General features: G+C 53.2%; 5 protein-coding genes across 5 annotated transcripts; 1 reads left to right on the top strand and 4 right to left on the bottom strand.

The window, feature by feature from the left end:
* Positions 1-14: 14 nt before the first annotated feature.
* Positions 15-1,334, bottom strand: BO70DRAFT_211964 (uncharacterized protein). Its single transcript, XM_025538657.1, has one exon. The coding sequence runs from the start codon at positions 1,236-1,238 to the stop codon at positions 489-491; it is 750 nt and encodes a 249-aa protein (XP_025401099.1). The 5' UTR covers positions 1,239-1,334; the 3' UTR covers positions 15-488.
* Positions 1,335-1,657: 323 nt separating this feature from the next.
* BO70DRAFT_211967 (uncharacterized protein) lies at positions 1,658-2,645 on the bottom strand. Its single transcript, XM_025538658.1, has 2 exons — positions 2,197-2,645; positions 1,658-2,115 (listed from the first exon to the last, which is right to left on the bottom strand). The coding sequence occupies exons 1-2, from the start codon at positions 2,452-2,454 to the stop codon at positions 1,708-1,710; spliced, it is 666 nt and encodes a 221-aa protein (XP_025401098.1). The 5' UTR covers positions 2,455-2,645; the 3' UTR covers positions 1,658-1,707.
* Positions 2,646-4,043: 1,398 nt separating this feature from the next.
* On the bottom strand, positions 4,044-6,045 carry BO70DRAFT_333436 (rRNA-processing protein PWP1). The gene is made up of 2 exons (XM_025540977.1): positions 5,578-6,045; positions 4,044-5,522 (listed from the first exon to the last, which is right to left on the bottom strand). Exons 1-2 carry the CDS (start codon positions 5,823-5,825, stop codon positions 4,166-4,168), a joined length of 1,605 nt encoding a protein of 534 aa, XP_025401097.1. The 5' UTR covers positions 5,826-6,045; the 3' UTR covers positions 4,044-4,165.
* Positions 6,046-6,198: 153 nt separating this feature from the next.
* BO70DRAFT_333433 (COX assembly mitochondrial protein) lies at positions 6,199-6,881 on the top strand. The gene is made up of 2 exons (XM_025540976.1): positions 6,199-6,306; positions 6,372-6,881. The coding sequence occupies exons 1-2, from the start codon at positions 6,273-6,275 to the stop codon at positions 6,653-6,655; spliced, it is 318 nt and encodes a 105-aa protein (XP_025401096.1). The 5' UTR covers positions 6,199-6,272; the 3' UTR covers positions 6,656-6,881.
* Positions 6,882-6,947: 66 nt separating this feature from the next.
* On the bottom strand, positions 6,948-12,762 carry BO70DRAFT_386147 (uncharacterized protein; the record flags this gene model as incomplete). The annotated part of the gene is made up of 10 exons (XM_025545801.1): positions 12,045-12,762; positions 11,772-11,975; positions 10,748-11,686; positions 10,202-10,370; positions 9,730-10,141; positions 8,948-9,612; positions 8,842-8,896; positions 8,030-8,154; positions 7,855-7,944; positions 6,948-7,771 (listed from the first exon to the last, which is right to left on the bottom strand). The coding sequence occupies exons 1-10, from the start codon at positions 12,306-12,308 to the stop codon at positions 6,948-6,950; spliced, it is 3,747 nt and encodes a 1,248-aa protein (XP_025401095.1). The 5' UTR covers positions 12,309-12,762.
* Positions 12,763-12,794: the final 32 nt, after the last annotated feature.

Here is a 12,794-nt window from a genome sequence, read left to right as displayed (position 1 = left end):
ACAATGACGAACTTGTGCAGTACAAAATTTCGGATCCATAGATTGAATATATACGATATATCACATTGAACATAGGTATGTAGCACTGGCAGTGTCTTTCACATTCATTGCAGCGCTAAGAAAGAACGATACAGGATCAAGCCGAGAACCTCGTTGGATGTTTCTCCACATGTAAAAAAAAAAAAAAAGAGAGACCGAGACCGTCACATCTCATCCAGCAGCGCAAATAGTCTGGTCCATACTGCAGCAACGAGTAACGAAACAAGAAAATGAAAAGATGAGATGGTAGACCAAGATCCTCCCGTGGTATAAAGCGAAACCAAATGAAAAGAAGTCGACTGATTAGAGGGGGAAACATTAAAGAGTGAATATGAGTAGGTCATGGCAGAAGTCAATACCCGGTGAGGAGAGGGAGTAACCAGTCCCTATTTAGAGCCCTCCAGGCGAGCGCTTAAAAGAAAATGGATGACGAATAACGAAGACAAGGCTCACAGCCATGCGCCGGAACCTATTGATCCCAGATGATCATCGAAGATGCTGCCGTACATGTCTTCAATCTCGACAAGATAGTCATCGACCGTAAACTTTCTCAATCCCTTATCTCGAAGAATCAATTCTTCTTCATCCAAGACGCGCGTACCGCCAAACTCCTCTACAACCTCGTTTACTTGCTCCAGTTCCTTGCTGAACGGATGTGGCTCTGGCTTGTAGCTTTCTTGCGTCTGTCGCATAGCAGGACTGCTGCGCAGGGAGTTCAACGGAGGTGGCGATAGCCGGGACAACGAACGCTGGCGAGCTAGCTCTTGATGGGAACGCTTTGTGTGAGAAAGTGCCCGCTTGGGGACCAATGGCGCTTCTGTGGAAGATGACGTCGACGTCGATGAACGAGGGTGGCTCGTAACGGTCGCGGATCGCTTAGGAAAGTAAGGCGGCAATGGGTTCGGATCAATCGGAGAATCATCAGGCGTAGTCAAAGGTGAGCCGAAACTGCGCTGAGTGAAAGAGAGCTCCGACTCGTCAGGCGATTGTAGGGACGAAGTTGATGAGGATGTTGCTGAATGAATGTCGGGGGCATTGTAGGCCAGCATATTCGTCGTCGACAACAATTCCACTGGAGCAGAGATCTTGTCCCGGTTGATTGTACCGGCAGTAAACTTGTGGTGTGCCTCGCGATACGGCATCGGCCCGGAAACCTCGGGGCGCTTGCTGCGCTTGGTGAATGCTCTTGCGAGAGCCATGGTGAGGATGGTCGGAGAATTATTAGATAGTCGAGCAGGCTATAGGCGATAGGCGATAGATAGATGGCGAGAAATCCTGGATCGGACGTCCGGTCGGGTCCGCGGTTTATTTGCTTGTGTGCAATTTGCTGCTTCTAAAGAACAGTGTACGATCGCTCCCGGGGATTTTGCCTATATTTAGGGCCCGTAAAAAATGATGGTATCGTTTGCGAGTGTCCGTTGCTTTTTGCGGAGTAGACAAGGAATGTGTGGACGATCGCGGGGTGGAGCACCAAGGAATGAAAGATCGATCACCGGAATGACCGTTATCAGATATGGCGTTGAGGAAGCTGACAGGCCGGGCTGTTGTAGCTGTCAAAAGTCTTGTTGAGATGAGCCAGAATTTCCACTTCTTTTTTCTTGCACAGCAGAGAATAATTGAATGGATGGAAGAATAGTGATGTTCGGATATGGAGGTGGGCTGCTCGACTCAAGGGGGGGGGTCGCCGAATTGTTGCTGCAGCAGCAGCAATTTTGTACAGTAGTGAAGTTCCGGGCGGACAACCAGGACGCGCCACGGGGAGTTGGGAGAATTAAAAGGGCAAAAAAAAAAGGCGAGTAGGAAGGAAGGGATCCAGGACACACAGATCGAGGAGCGAAGAATGGAAATATCAAAAAGGAATGGTGCAGGAGTAAGCGGAATCCCCCAGGGAGGAATGGAGGGAAGGGAAAGGGAAGGGAAAGGGAAGGGAAGGGAAGGGAAGAGGAAAACGACGACGGCGACGAAGAGGGGGAGAGGGGAAAAGGACAAGAGGCAAGAGTGGATGGAACCACGGACCACAGAGAATCTGGGCCTCTTCGGGGGACTCGAAGGGCAAAAAATCAAGACTAAAAAAGCCTAAAAAGCCAGCCCTGAGCAACCCGCCGGCCCAGTCAGTTGAGTTCAGCTGTTGGACAGTTGGAGATTTGGAGCGCCCACCCTGGGATCCAGTCTTTGAGCAGCACTTCGTCGCCAGGGTCTTCGCCGGCCAGTTGGGATCCAGAACTCAGTCGGTCGGATTAGAGTGCGTTGGAAAAACTTTTGCCAGGTCTTCTCCAGCGGTTCGCCTGTTCGCCTCAACGGCTTCGGTGCGGGTTTTTTTCTCGACAGGTTGGTCCAGAACCACCGGTTCATGAGGATTACCATGGGAGTTGAATGTCCGGGAGATTGGCCTTGACGCAGCAAATCATCGGGCATACTGATGAGTTTTAAAGAACCGAAGGAGTGATCACTACTACGAGCGTTTGCATGCAATCTCGCTCCGGTTCTCCGACGGCTAGATAGACAGATGGACAGCACTAGACAGGCAGTCAGGCGCGGCTAGTTGTGCGCTGCGATTCGATGTGTGGACTGAAAGGCTTGACCTCCTCCAGTCATTTGCTACGTCGGGTGGCCACGCCGTATGTACGACCTCGATACCAACTGGTCCTCCGTCCTCTGTACTACTTCCTCCGTACATATGTAGGTGGGTGGGTGGTATGCACTGCCATGCAGCACCGTCTGTACCGCAGGGATTCAAGGAGGGGCCAGATGGGGTGTCACAGGGCGTAGGCAAGTACGTATGTTCTTACCTACTCACTCACATCCGGCAGACTGGCAGAGCAGGGCAGCTGCAATTTGTCGAGTAGTACGGAGTATTATTGAAGAGGACTTCCCAGGGGAAATCCTGCCCACCCGTGATGGATAGCTGGATGTCCCTCACTCTCAGCGCCTGCCGTGACGAAGGAAGAAGGATAGGACCGCGTAGATTAATTTTGGCGACGGCGAGCGGGACTAAACCCAAGCGGGCGTCGTCAAACGGCAGCACCACCGGGGCTACGCCGAATGGTGTCGGGCTGGCGCCAGGAACGGCAACGCGGCAGCCACTGAAAACCGCCATGTGCCCTGAGCGGTGGGGATGAAACAATCTGCCGTCTCACTTGGAGGGTGCGAGTGTGATCTCGGGTCATTGGACGATAGGGCATGACGTCGCGGTTGATTGATGAAAGGGTTATGTCTCCTGCATCGATGGAACATGTTGGCTGCAAGAGCTGGAACTCGTACCTACATACATCATGTCCCTAGATACCTAATTAGTAATTAACACACAGTAGTTAACTAATGCGTAGGAAGGTCCAGGATCGAGGCCTCCCATCGGAGCATCCGTCCGTACCAGAGTCAGACCTCGGACGGAGAGGGCGGGTCAGCCACCGAGGCTTCCCCACCCGTGGGTCAACTTAATAACTCCCTAAGGGTATTATCTAACTACCTATCTACTCTATGACTTGATCTAACTTGACCTGTGCTTTGGGCGGCTATCATTTTTCTGCGATACGTACTCCGTAGTACACTGGTCATATGCATTCTATTTTGTTCTATTTTCCTACGGATAAAAATACTACTTACTGAGGAATCTATCTAGATGCCTAGAGGATGTGTGTGATACATAGTACCAAACCGGAGAGTGTACATACTAGTCCCTTCTCCTCTGATGAAAGGCTGACAGAGTACTCCGTACATCCAATTCGATAGAATTCGTTCTCCCTGCCGCATACGGCGTACAAAGTACGAGATGATAGCAGAGCTCCATCACCCGACCCGTCTTCCACTGCGAGTGGATGCAGCGGAAGCATCTTTCCATCTGCACGGCGGACCACGCATGTGATTGGTGTTCGAGACCGCATCAGATGATGGTCCGCCTTCGGTATCCTGCCGGCCGATCATTGCCTGCCCGGGACCCGACGCTGGCTTATTCATCCCGGAGATTCATAACTAGGGATTCCCTGAGTCGTCATTACCATGGGTATCTCAACGTTTTCATTGCATGTCAACAGGACTATCTATACGAGACTGCGTAAATCGAATATATTTTAAACATGAGTGAGGTCATTTCGATTTGAAATCGTCCACTTCACATTCTTCCAACTTCTCAATCCTCATCCATAGATTCCCAGCCATCCGCGCCTTGCGCAGCTCCAGCCTCCTGGCCGCCGTCATCATCGTCCGACTCATCCTGATCAGGCTGCATGCCTATCATCCGCTCCTGCACCTCACCTTCCAGAGACGGCATCCGCGACACGAACGCCCGGCGCACCGCTCCGTTAGTCGAGGTATCCCAGATCTGGACCACGCCCTTGCTGCCGGCCACCGACAGGCGGAAACTCACGTCGGCATCCGGCGCAAAGTTGGTCGAGAAGATCTTACCCACGTCCATCTTGCGGGAAACAACCATGCTCGGCTTGTCATTCTCGACGTTCCAGAGCTTCACCTGCTTGTCCGTGGATCCGGTAACCAAGAAGCCGGGGACCGTTGAGTTGATGTCGAACGACGACACCGAGTCGTCGTGGGCCTGCAACGACCACACCGGCTTAGATTCCTTGGGGGTGGCGGGGACGTTGCGGATATCGTAGCGATAGACCATACCGCCGTCCGTCGTAACATAGAAGTAGTTCGGATCGTGCACGTCCCAGCGCACGTTCTCAACATCCGAATCCACGCCCCATCGGGCCTTGGAGTCGGGGGCTCTCATATCCGCTGCCACCACAGTGCGATCGTAGCTACCGCTCAGCAGAATAGTCGACTCGGTGGGGTGCCACTCCAGGGCACATACCTTGTCGGTATGGTGGGCATAGGATTTGGCGCATTTGGTGGTCTGGAGATCCCAAAGCTTGACTGTGCGATCGGCCGATCCAGAGGCCAGAAGATTGCGATGCTGCCGGTTGGCCGCCAGAGCGAGCACGGCGTCAATATGGTATTCGTCGTTGGCCTTGGCCTTCTTCTTCTTGGACTTCTTGGGGCCATTCTCTGCATCAGCGCCGCCCTGACCCAGGATGGCGTTGGGATACATGCAGTCCACGATGTCGAGGTCCCAGATCTCAATATCAGGCTCCATTGTTCCAATAGCGACAAAGTTGCCCGTGGTCCGGCCCTCGGCCGCCTTACCCACGGGGATGTCCAGCCATTCGAGCGACAAGGGAATAGCTGGCAGCATGATGTCGTGGTGCACGTAGAGATTGTCTGCCGCGTCCTCGTAGACGTAGACTTCCAAATGGGCAACCTCATCTTCCACCTTACCAGCCAATAGCAAGTTATCCGTGGGCATAATCTGCAGTTCTTCGCGTTCTTCGTCTTCCTCCTCGGGCGGCATGACCAAGTAGGGGTCCTCCTCGTTGGGCTCATGATAAGCAAGCGACTTGACGTTACCAAACATGGTAATCTTCTCGCCATCTTCATCGACTTCGTCACTGTCATAGTGGTCCAGATCGTATTCTTTCAAGTCATCGTCACTGAAAATATTATCAGCAGCCGTTCGGCAAACGAGGACCCGTTTCAAGAACTTACTCCGCGGCGTCGTTTTTCTTTTCCTCTCCCTCTTTGGAGTCTTCATTATCCTCCTGGTCCTCATCCATAGCCTCATCCTCCTCATGTCCCTCTTGCGCGGCCTTCAGATCACCCTGAGCCTCCTCAAGCTGCATCCTCGCAAGTTTGGATATGCGATCCATTTCCTCCTCGTTGATCTCATATTTCGTGGGGAACTGAGCAGCGACTCCACGCCGCACCCAAGCGGAAGTAGTAATCATAGACGACATCGTGGCTCAACAATGAAGAAAAAAAATATGAGAAATGCGTGACTTCAAAGTAGAAATGCGCCGTACGTAGTTGACGATGGCAGGTTGGCTTGAGCAAATCAAGAAGGAAACGATGAAATCAGTGGGGAGCGCACAGTCCCTCACTATCCAGAAAGCACGAGTATTATCAGCAACCCTTCACCCCAGGCCTGTTGATAAAGATAGACGATATCCAAACCAGATTATCCGCCCTCCATCGGGTTTTTTTTTTTTTTTTCTGTGGTCGATTTCCGCCCCCGCCCGGCAGAATACCCGCCCGATAAGTCTCACCGCCCGGCATTTCCGGCTCGGAATGATTTCTTTCCATTTAACTATTGAATCAATCGGTGGCTATCCGACTCGCAGCTTACTTCGCCGTTGAGCATTTGACCCCTCTACGCCTACAAATAACGGACAACCCACGTCAAAATGCATTCCCACCTTCACACCCCCTACAATGCAAGTGCGTGACACCAACCAGCCCTTTCGGATAATCCCTATCAGCTAACGATCAACACTCTTAAACAGACTGCGAAGAGATCATGACCGCCTTAGATGAATGCCACGCTCGGGGTTTCTTTCACAAAGCTATCGGGAGCTGCAACGATATCAAGCGTGACGTGAACAAGTGTCTGGCGGCAGAGCGATATGCGCGTGCGAAGCTGAATCGCGACGCGGCAAAGGAGAATCGGAAGAAGATTGAGCGGATTTGGGCGGATGAGAGGGCGTTCGCGGAGGGACTATCCCCTTCTCCTTCTTCTTCTTCTTCCTCCACCACTGCTTCGGAGACGAGTGCGGCTGCGGGGAAATAGACTGACGCCGGATTGACAATGGGAATGGCATGTATATAAGATTATGTACGATTGCATCTGGGCTTGGCGTTTGGGTTTCCTCTTTGCTGCATGCTTTTCGATCTCGAGGCGAGACTGTACCAACGGATGCATTATGATACAAAACAGACCCTGGAAGCGGGACGTCGATTGGTATGGTGATCATTCAATCAGAGTAACTAGCTATACACAGTTGATATATATGGACACTTTTATCTTGTCGCACCAAACGCCGTACCGATGAACATATCAAACGAGAACCCAAGAAAAGCAATCAATCGTCCATGGCATCAGCCGGCGCATCGCCACCATCGGCTTTCCCCTCGCCTTCCCCTTCCCCCTCTGTCTTCGCACCGCGGTTATGATGACGACGTCTCCGTTTTGGCTTCGGCGCCGCCTCCGCATCCCCTCCATCCTCCCCATCTCTCTCCGGTCTCTCCCCTTCCCTCTCCCCCTCATTCTCACTCTTTCGCTTCGGCCTCTCCGCCACCTCCTGCTCCCTCTTCTTGGGCTTCCTCATACTCAATGGGTTCGGCGCCTTGGGCTTCTTCAAATCCCTCTTCTTCTTCTTTTCCGCCGCACCAGCACCATCACCGCCTTCCTTCTTCTTGGTCTCGTCGTTCAGCCCAGCCCGGAACTTCCCCTTCTCGACACCCTCCCGGATAGCATCGGAGGGGTTACTCATCGGCTCCAAGACCATCACCGATCGCTTGACGTACACAATCGGCACGCCGGGAATCGACCGCGCCTCGCGACGTAACTCTCTTGCCTTCCGCAGCGCCGCCTCGGCTTTCTCCTCTGCCTCGTTACGCTTGCGCTTTCGCCCCGCTTCGGAGGCGTTCTTATCCTTGGCCGGCGCAGCCGGGTCCGCCGTAGCGAGGATATAATGCTCCTTGTTCTTCTTCGTCTCGGTAGATGGCGAGAGCAGAGAGAGCAGACAGGCGACCTCATCGATGGGAGTGGAGTCTGCGTTGTGCGAGCAGTGACGTAGAGGGAGGACGGTCGGAGGGGGGAGGTGTTCGGGGCGGTATGGGTTGTTGGTTCGGGGGTTGATGGGTTGGGAGGCCATGATTGCAGCGAGCGAGCATTTGGTCAGGACTATGCATGTTACATGACAATGTTAGTCGGTTCAGGAGATCGCCCGCCGCATAGGACTATCGGATAGGCGTGTGTATACATACGCGGCTTGACTTTTCCCTGAACTGTGCGCTCTAACGCCGGGATCAATTCCATTTTGAACGAATGCACGGCGCGGAGAAAGTTCGAGTCCACTGGTTATTGTGTCGTCGTATCAGCATGGAATTTCTCCCGTCTTGTGGTATAAGAAAGGGAAAGAATGGAAAGTCGTTGACATACCCAGTACTTGATACGCCTCACGAAACCCGAATGTGAGTTCATACTGGTGCATGAGCTTGCGGTACTTCTTGGATCGCTTGGCCCTCATTTTGGATACTGAGTCGCCGGATGGGCGTTGGACAGCTCTCTTGTCGACGGGTGAGGGAGGTTATAGGGTTATTTGCGAACTGAGTGTGAGGTCGCTGCACCAATTGGACTTTTTTCTTCGGCGGTTCTTTTTTTGCCGGGCGGAGGGGAGAGCTGCTGGATGTGGTCTGTGCAGCGTGAACGAAGGTTTTTTCAACAACCTGGGTTTCCCCCTCCGCTGTTCGACTCCGCTTGGGGGCACTCCCATTTTCTCTGTCTTTTTCTTGGCTCAATGCACAAGCAGAAACGATTATATGTGGGGCAAGACGATGCTATATTCAGTGTGCTGTAATGCTGATGTTCGTTTCAAAGCAGTAGAAACGGTCAAGTCTATCTAGTAGTACTGATAAATTTGCGGTCTATACTACTACTAGTAGCTGTTCAAGTGCAAATCTATACCCATATTCCTCACCACTGTGGAGTGGAAACAGCAAGCCAATCATGATCCCAATATGCATTATTTACATTGTCCGCGCCATGCATGTACAAGTTGATTGACACCCATTGAACTTCTCGAGTTCGACGAAGCCAAGTTGAATGAGGCATCTAGAGTGTTGCGGACCGATTTCATCCCAAAAAAAAAGCCCAAAATATGCTTGACGGCTAAAATAAAGTGCAACCGTCCGAAAAGAAAGTTCACACACACAACAGGCATTGAGTACCAAAGCCTGGATCATATTCCCAACTCATCAGTCCTCTTCTTGCAAGACCCAATCACTACGCTGATATCGTCCATTTTGCCTGACGAAATGTTAATCAACCAAGCTCAGGAGGAATGGCAGGCACTCTTACCACCTTGGATGGCTAGTCCTTCATCGACCGCCTTCTCCATATATGGACTCTCCGCGAAGGGATCCTGAGCAATAGTTAAAGCGGCCTTGAGCAGCTCCCTAGCGATGAACACCATCTGTTCCTCCGCCAACACAGCCGGTGGAGCCCATTCAAGCCCCTTTTCATCATATCGACCTTGGGCCCATTTGTCCATACTATCCAGAACGGCAGTCAGTATCTCATGTTCCCAGAGATTATCCAGAACGCCATCGGACACGGCCAGCACGAGGTCGCCTTCCTGTACATCAATCACGGAGAGCACCGCATCCTTCCGCGGGGTGTCGACGCTATTTGTGCCCAGCTGTATGGGGCAGTCGAACCAATGCCATTGTTCCTGGGTCTGGAAGAGGATCTTTTTCTCTCTGGGGCGGATGACGAAGATCTTGCAATCTCCCAAGTTGGTCACGTAGAGCAATGGTCGCACGTTGCCCGCATCATCGCGCTTCCAATGCAACAATGCCGAGGCCGACGTCGTCGTCCCGAACCACTCCCCGGGTGATGTTGTTGCTTGTGTTGTTTCCTCGTAGGCTCGTTGAAGATATCCGATCGGGTCTAGCGCCGTCTGTCCTCTGGCTTCTCGTTCGATTTCCAAAGCCCAGAAATGCAGAAGCAGTCTAGACCACAGCCTGTATGGACATAAAAGGAAAAAAAAGAGGCAAACAGTCAGCATATGCATATAACCTCAGCGACACAAAGCCCGGCCGTTGTGGACGGGTCTCAGGTGGGACCCAGCAAACACCTACGCAGCATGGCCTCGCGGCCTGGTAGCCCACGCCCCGACTCCATCATTCACAGCGAGGTAATTCTCCGCCACTAGAATGGCATCGTCTCCATTGTTCAGACCGCGGACTAGATCGCCCCGGACGGATAATCTCTTATCCTGGCTCAGGTAGTGAGTGGTCAGGGGGTCGGAAAAGGAGGAGGAGGGCGGGGATAGGAACGGTGGGGGGAAGGGGCGCGAGGGCCGTTTGGCGCAGAGGGCATAGCCCGTCTGGAAGCAATACGGCGAACGGGACAGGGGGACCTGTGGTCGAGGATCCGGGACCGGGGTGGTGATGCCGTACGAAGGCCAGACGGCGCGATACCGTCGCACCGAAGTCCTGGGGGCCCCGGAGTGAGCGCTCCACAGTGGGCTGCGTCTAATTACCGGACCGGCTGAGGTGAGAGGCTGAGAAGGAGCAGAGGAGGGGGGGAGCAGTCGTTGTCGCAATAAACCTGTCGAGCTAGCAAGAGTCTTGGGCACCATGCCCGCTAAAAGTTTCCCAACAGGCAGGCCCTGGCAGGACTGACGCAGACTGGATTTGGTGGATTTTGGCCAGCGCCAGAAAATCTTGCGCGGCGGCGAACCTGGCTGCCCGGCCAGCTGAACCACGGCCGCCTCAGGCTTTCAACCACTGACGGCCCCTCCCGATCTGTCACCTGAGGCCCACCTGACCTTGCTTACTTAGAAGTATTAGTAACTAGATAACTAGTGACTTCGACAATCGACAACAACACTTCAATTGATGTACCTATCTAGATACCATGCGGCTCATGTCTTCCATATCTCCTAGATACTACTAGACCATACTCCATAGGGGAACCCACATGGCAACACGGTGCGTGCATGTGACAAGTAAGAAATAAAACCCAACGCCGTTCGCCTTTCGCCTTCTCCCAACTTCGTCCACTCCAAATGAATCAAGCGCTGCCCGCCGCAATCCGCTCCCTTTGGATCTCGTCCGCAACCTGGGCTAAGGCTCTGTCCATCACAACCGCAACCTCGAAGAAGTCGGCGTCGTCCCGGAGAGAGGCCACCCACTGGAACACGGCCCTCGACAGAATACTGCATCGGTCGCGGAAGCTGAAGGGCCCGATATCGGTGCGGCAACGGGCAAGGTGCATGGTCAGTCTCCATCCTGCGCAGGGGCAAGGGCGATCCGGCTCCCGAGTGCAGATCATTCCACAGCTACAGGTGGACCAACAAGTGCACTTTCTCTCTCTCATATAGTCAATCACCTGGCGTCTGTCGTCGTCGGTCTGCCTAAGCTGCCCCAGAGTGATGCCCTCAAGGAGCGCCCGCGCAGCCTCGCGGTGGTCTAAGATTATCTCGCTCGCCCAGACCTTCGGGTCGACCATGTGCCACTCAACGAAAGGGAGGTTCTGATTGGGGACTATATCGTCGATGGCCTCACGAGGAGCGAAAGCCATGTACTTCTCAGATTGAATCGCGAGTACTTCAGGAGGGGGCATCTGGTATATCAGGCCGGGCCCATCCCACTTCTGGCGGAAGGGGGAGTCCTGATCTCTGGCAATAGCCAAGGCATGGCGACGGAACCCGATCAAGTCGTCGATATCAAATCCAGTACTCATAAGTCTCTCCACAGAGCGACGGATAAAGCCAGTCTGGTAGTGCCGAATCAGCTCCTTGTTCATGGTAGTGCAGATGGAATGGGTGTCGAGAATCTCCTTGCACATCAACAAAATCCTGAACAAATGACGTGGTTCTGGCAGAATAAAGTTGTTGTAGGAAGAGACTCGAGCAACTCCGAACGGGAAACAGGCGCACAGCTCAACGTTCGCAAGTTCCATGATCAGCCTCGCATAGAGAGCATGGAACAGATCTTCAACATTTTCAACCAGATGGGTGACTTTATCAGAGATGACGAGCTGTTCCGCGCGCCTGATGTAGGCCAGGATGCCGTCGGGAATGTCATCAATCTAGCAGCGGTCAGCCGCAATGTTAGCAAGTGTTTTTGCCTTGGCAGGCACCACGACATCGGGATGAAGAGTGCCATCTCCTTACCTCAACCCCATAATGGAGAAAGACCATGACCATCACTTTGGCAACAGTGTACACCCTGACATAGACCGACAGGACGCTGTTTCGCCAGTCCGTGACGTTTGCATCACCCGGATGATCCAAGTCCTGGACTGCAGTGGTGAAGATATTCCAATCGGGCGCACCGATGGTGTAGGGGATGGAGGGTCGTCCAATGGGAACCATCGGCTGCCGTGTTGTCAGTCTTCAGATATGAATGAGAGGTGGGAGAGGCGTCAAGACGCGAGGTCAACTCACGGCAGATTTGTACGAAGCTCCAGTACTATCTGAGGTTCTGATTCCCATGTCCTCGGCAAGGCTTCTGTACTCCGGGCCGTTCTTCTCGAGGATCTCCTGGGAGTACATGTAGAACCCGTCCGTATGCTCACTGATGGGGGAGGAGAGTGTAGAGTCAAAAGCTGGGTGATGGTACTCATGACCTCCGTAGGACCCACGTCTGGTGAAGAGCCGATGACGGGCTATCGCCCAGAGCTGGGAGGCAGACCTGTGGCTTGGCGTCATCTTGTCCGCCAAACCAGGCAGACTCTTTGGCAGCTGTATGTGCTCGGCGGGAATCAGTTACAGATTATGGGGTGAAGCCGCCGATGAAGGACGACATGAGAAGATCAGCCAACAGCACCCAGTAGAGACGGGGCCGGAGGACATGTACCTGCGCCTGTGACTAGCTGATGGTGACAGCAGAGAGGACTCATGACAGGAGTGAATGTGATAACGCGATGGAAAGTGTTGTTGCCCAAAAGACAAAATCAAGAAGGCACTCGCCGGTCTGTGACGCCTGAGTGGTGGTTCAGTGGCCCAGTTGCCTGCGATCCCTACCGCTGGATTTGGACGGTGGGCAGCGCCTACCCCTTTGTAAGTTGGATGGCAGAAAGAACATTGCAAATATGTTGTTAACGGGCATTGTTGATTACACTGGTGTTAAGGGATGTCAGTAAAGCCTCCAACAAGTATAGTGTGCAGTCGCAACGAGGAACGCCAGCAGGTATT

The sequence above is a fragment of the Aspergillus heteromorphus genome (genome assembly GCF_003184545.1).
Source record: "Aspergillus heteromorphus CBS 117.55 chromosome Unknown BO70scaffold_7, whole genome shotgun sequence".
Taxonomy (NCBI): domain Eukaryota; kingdom Fungi; phylum Ascomycota; class Eurotiomycetes; order Eurotiales; family Aspergillaceae; genus Aspergillus; species Aspergillus heteromorphus.
Note: the sequence above shows the minus strand (reverse complement) of the source record. Positions and strands in the feature narration are given on the sequence as shown.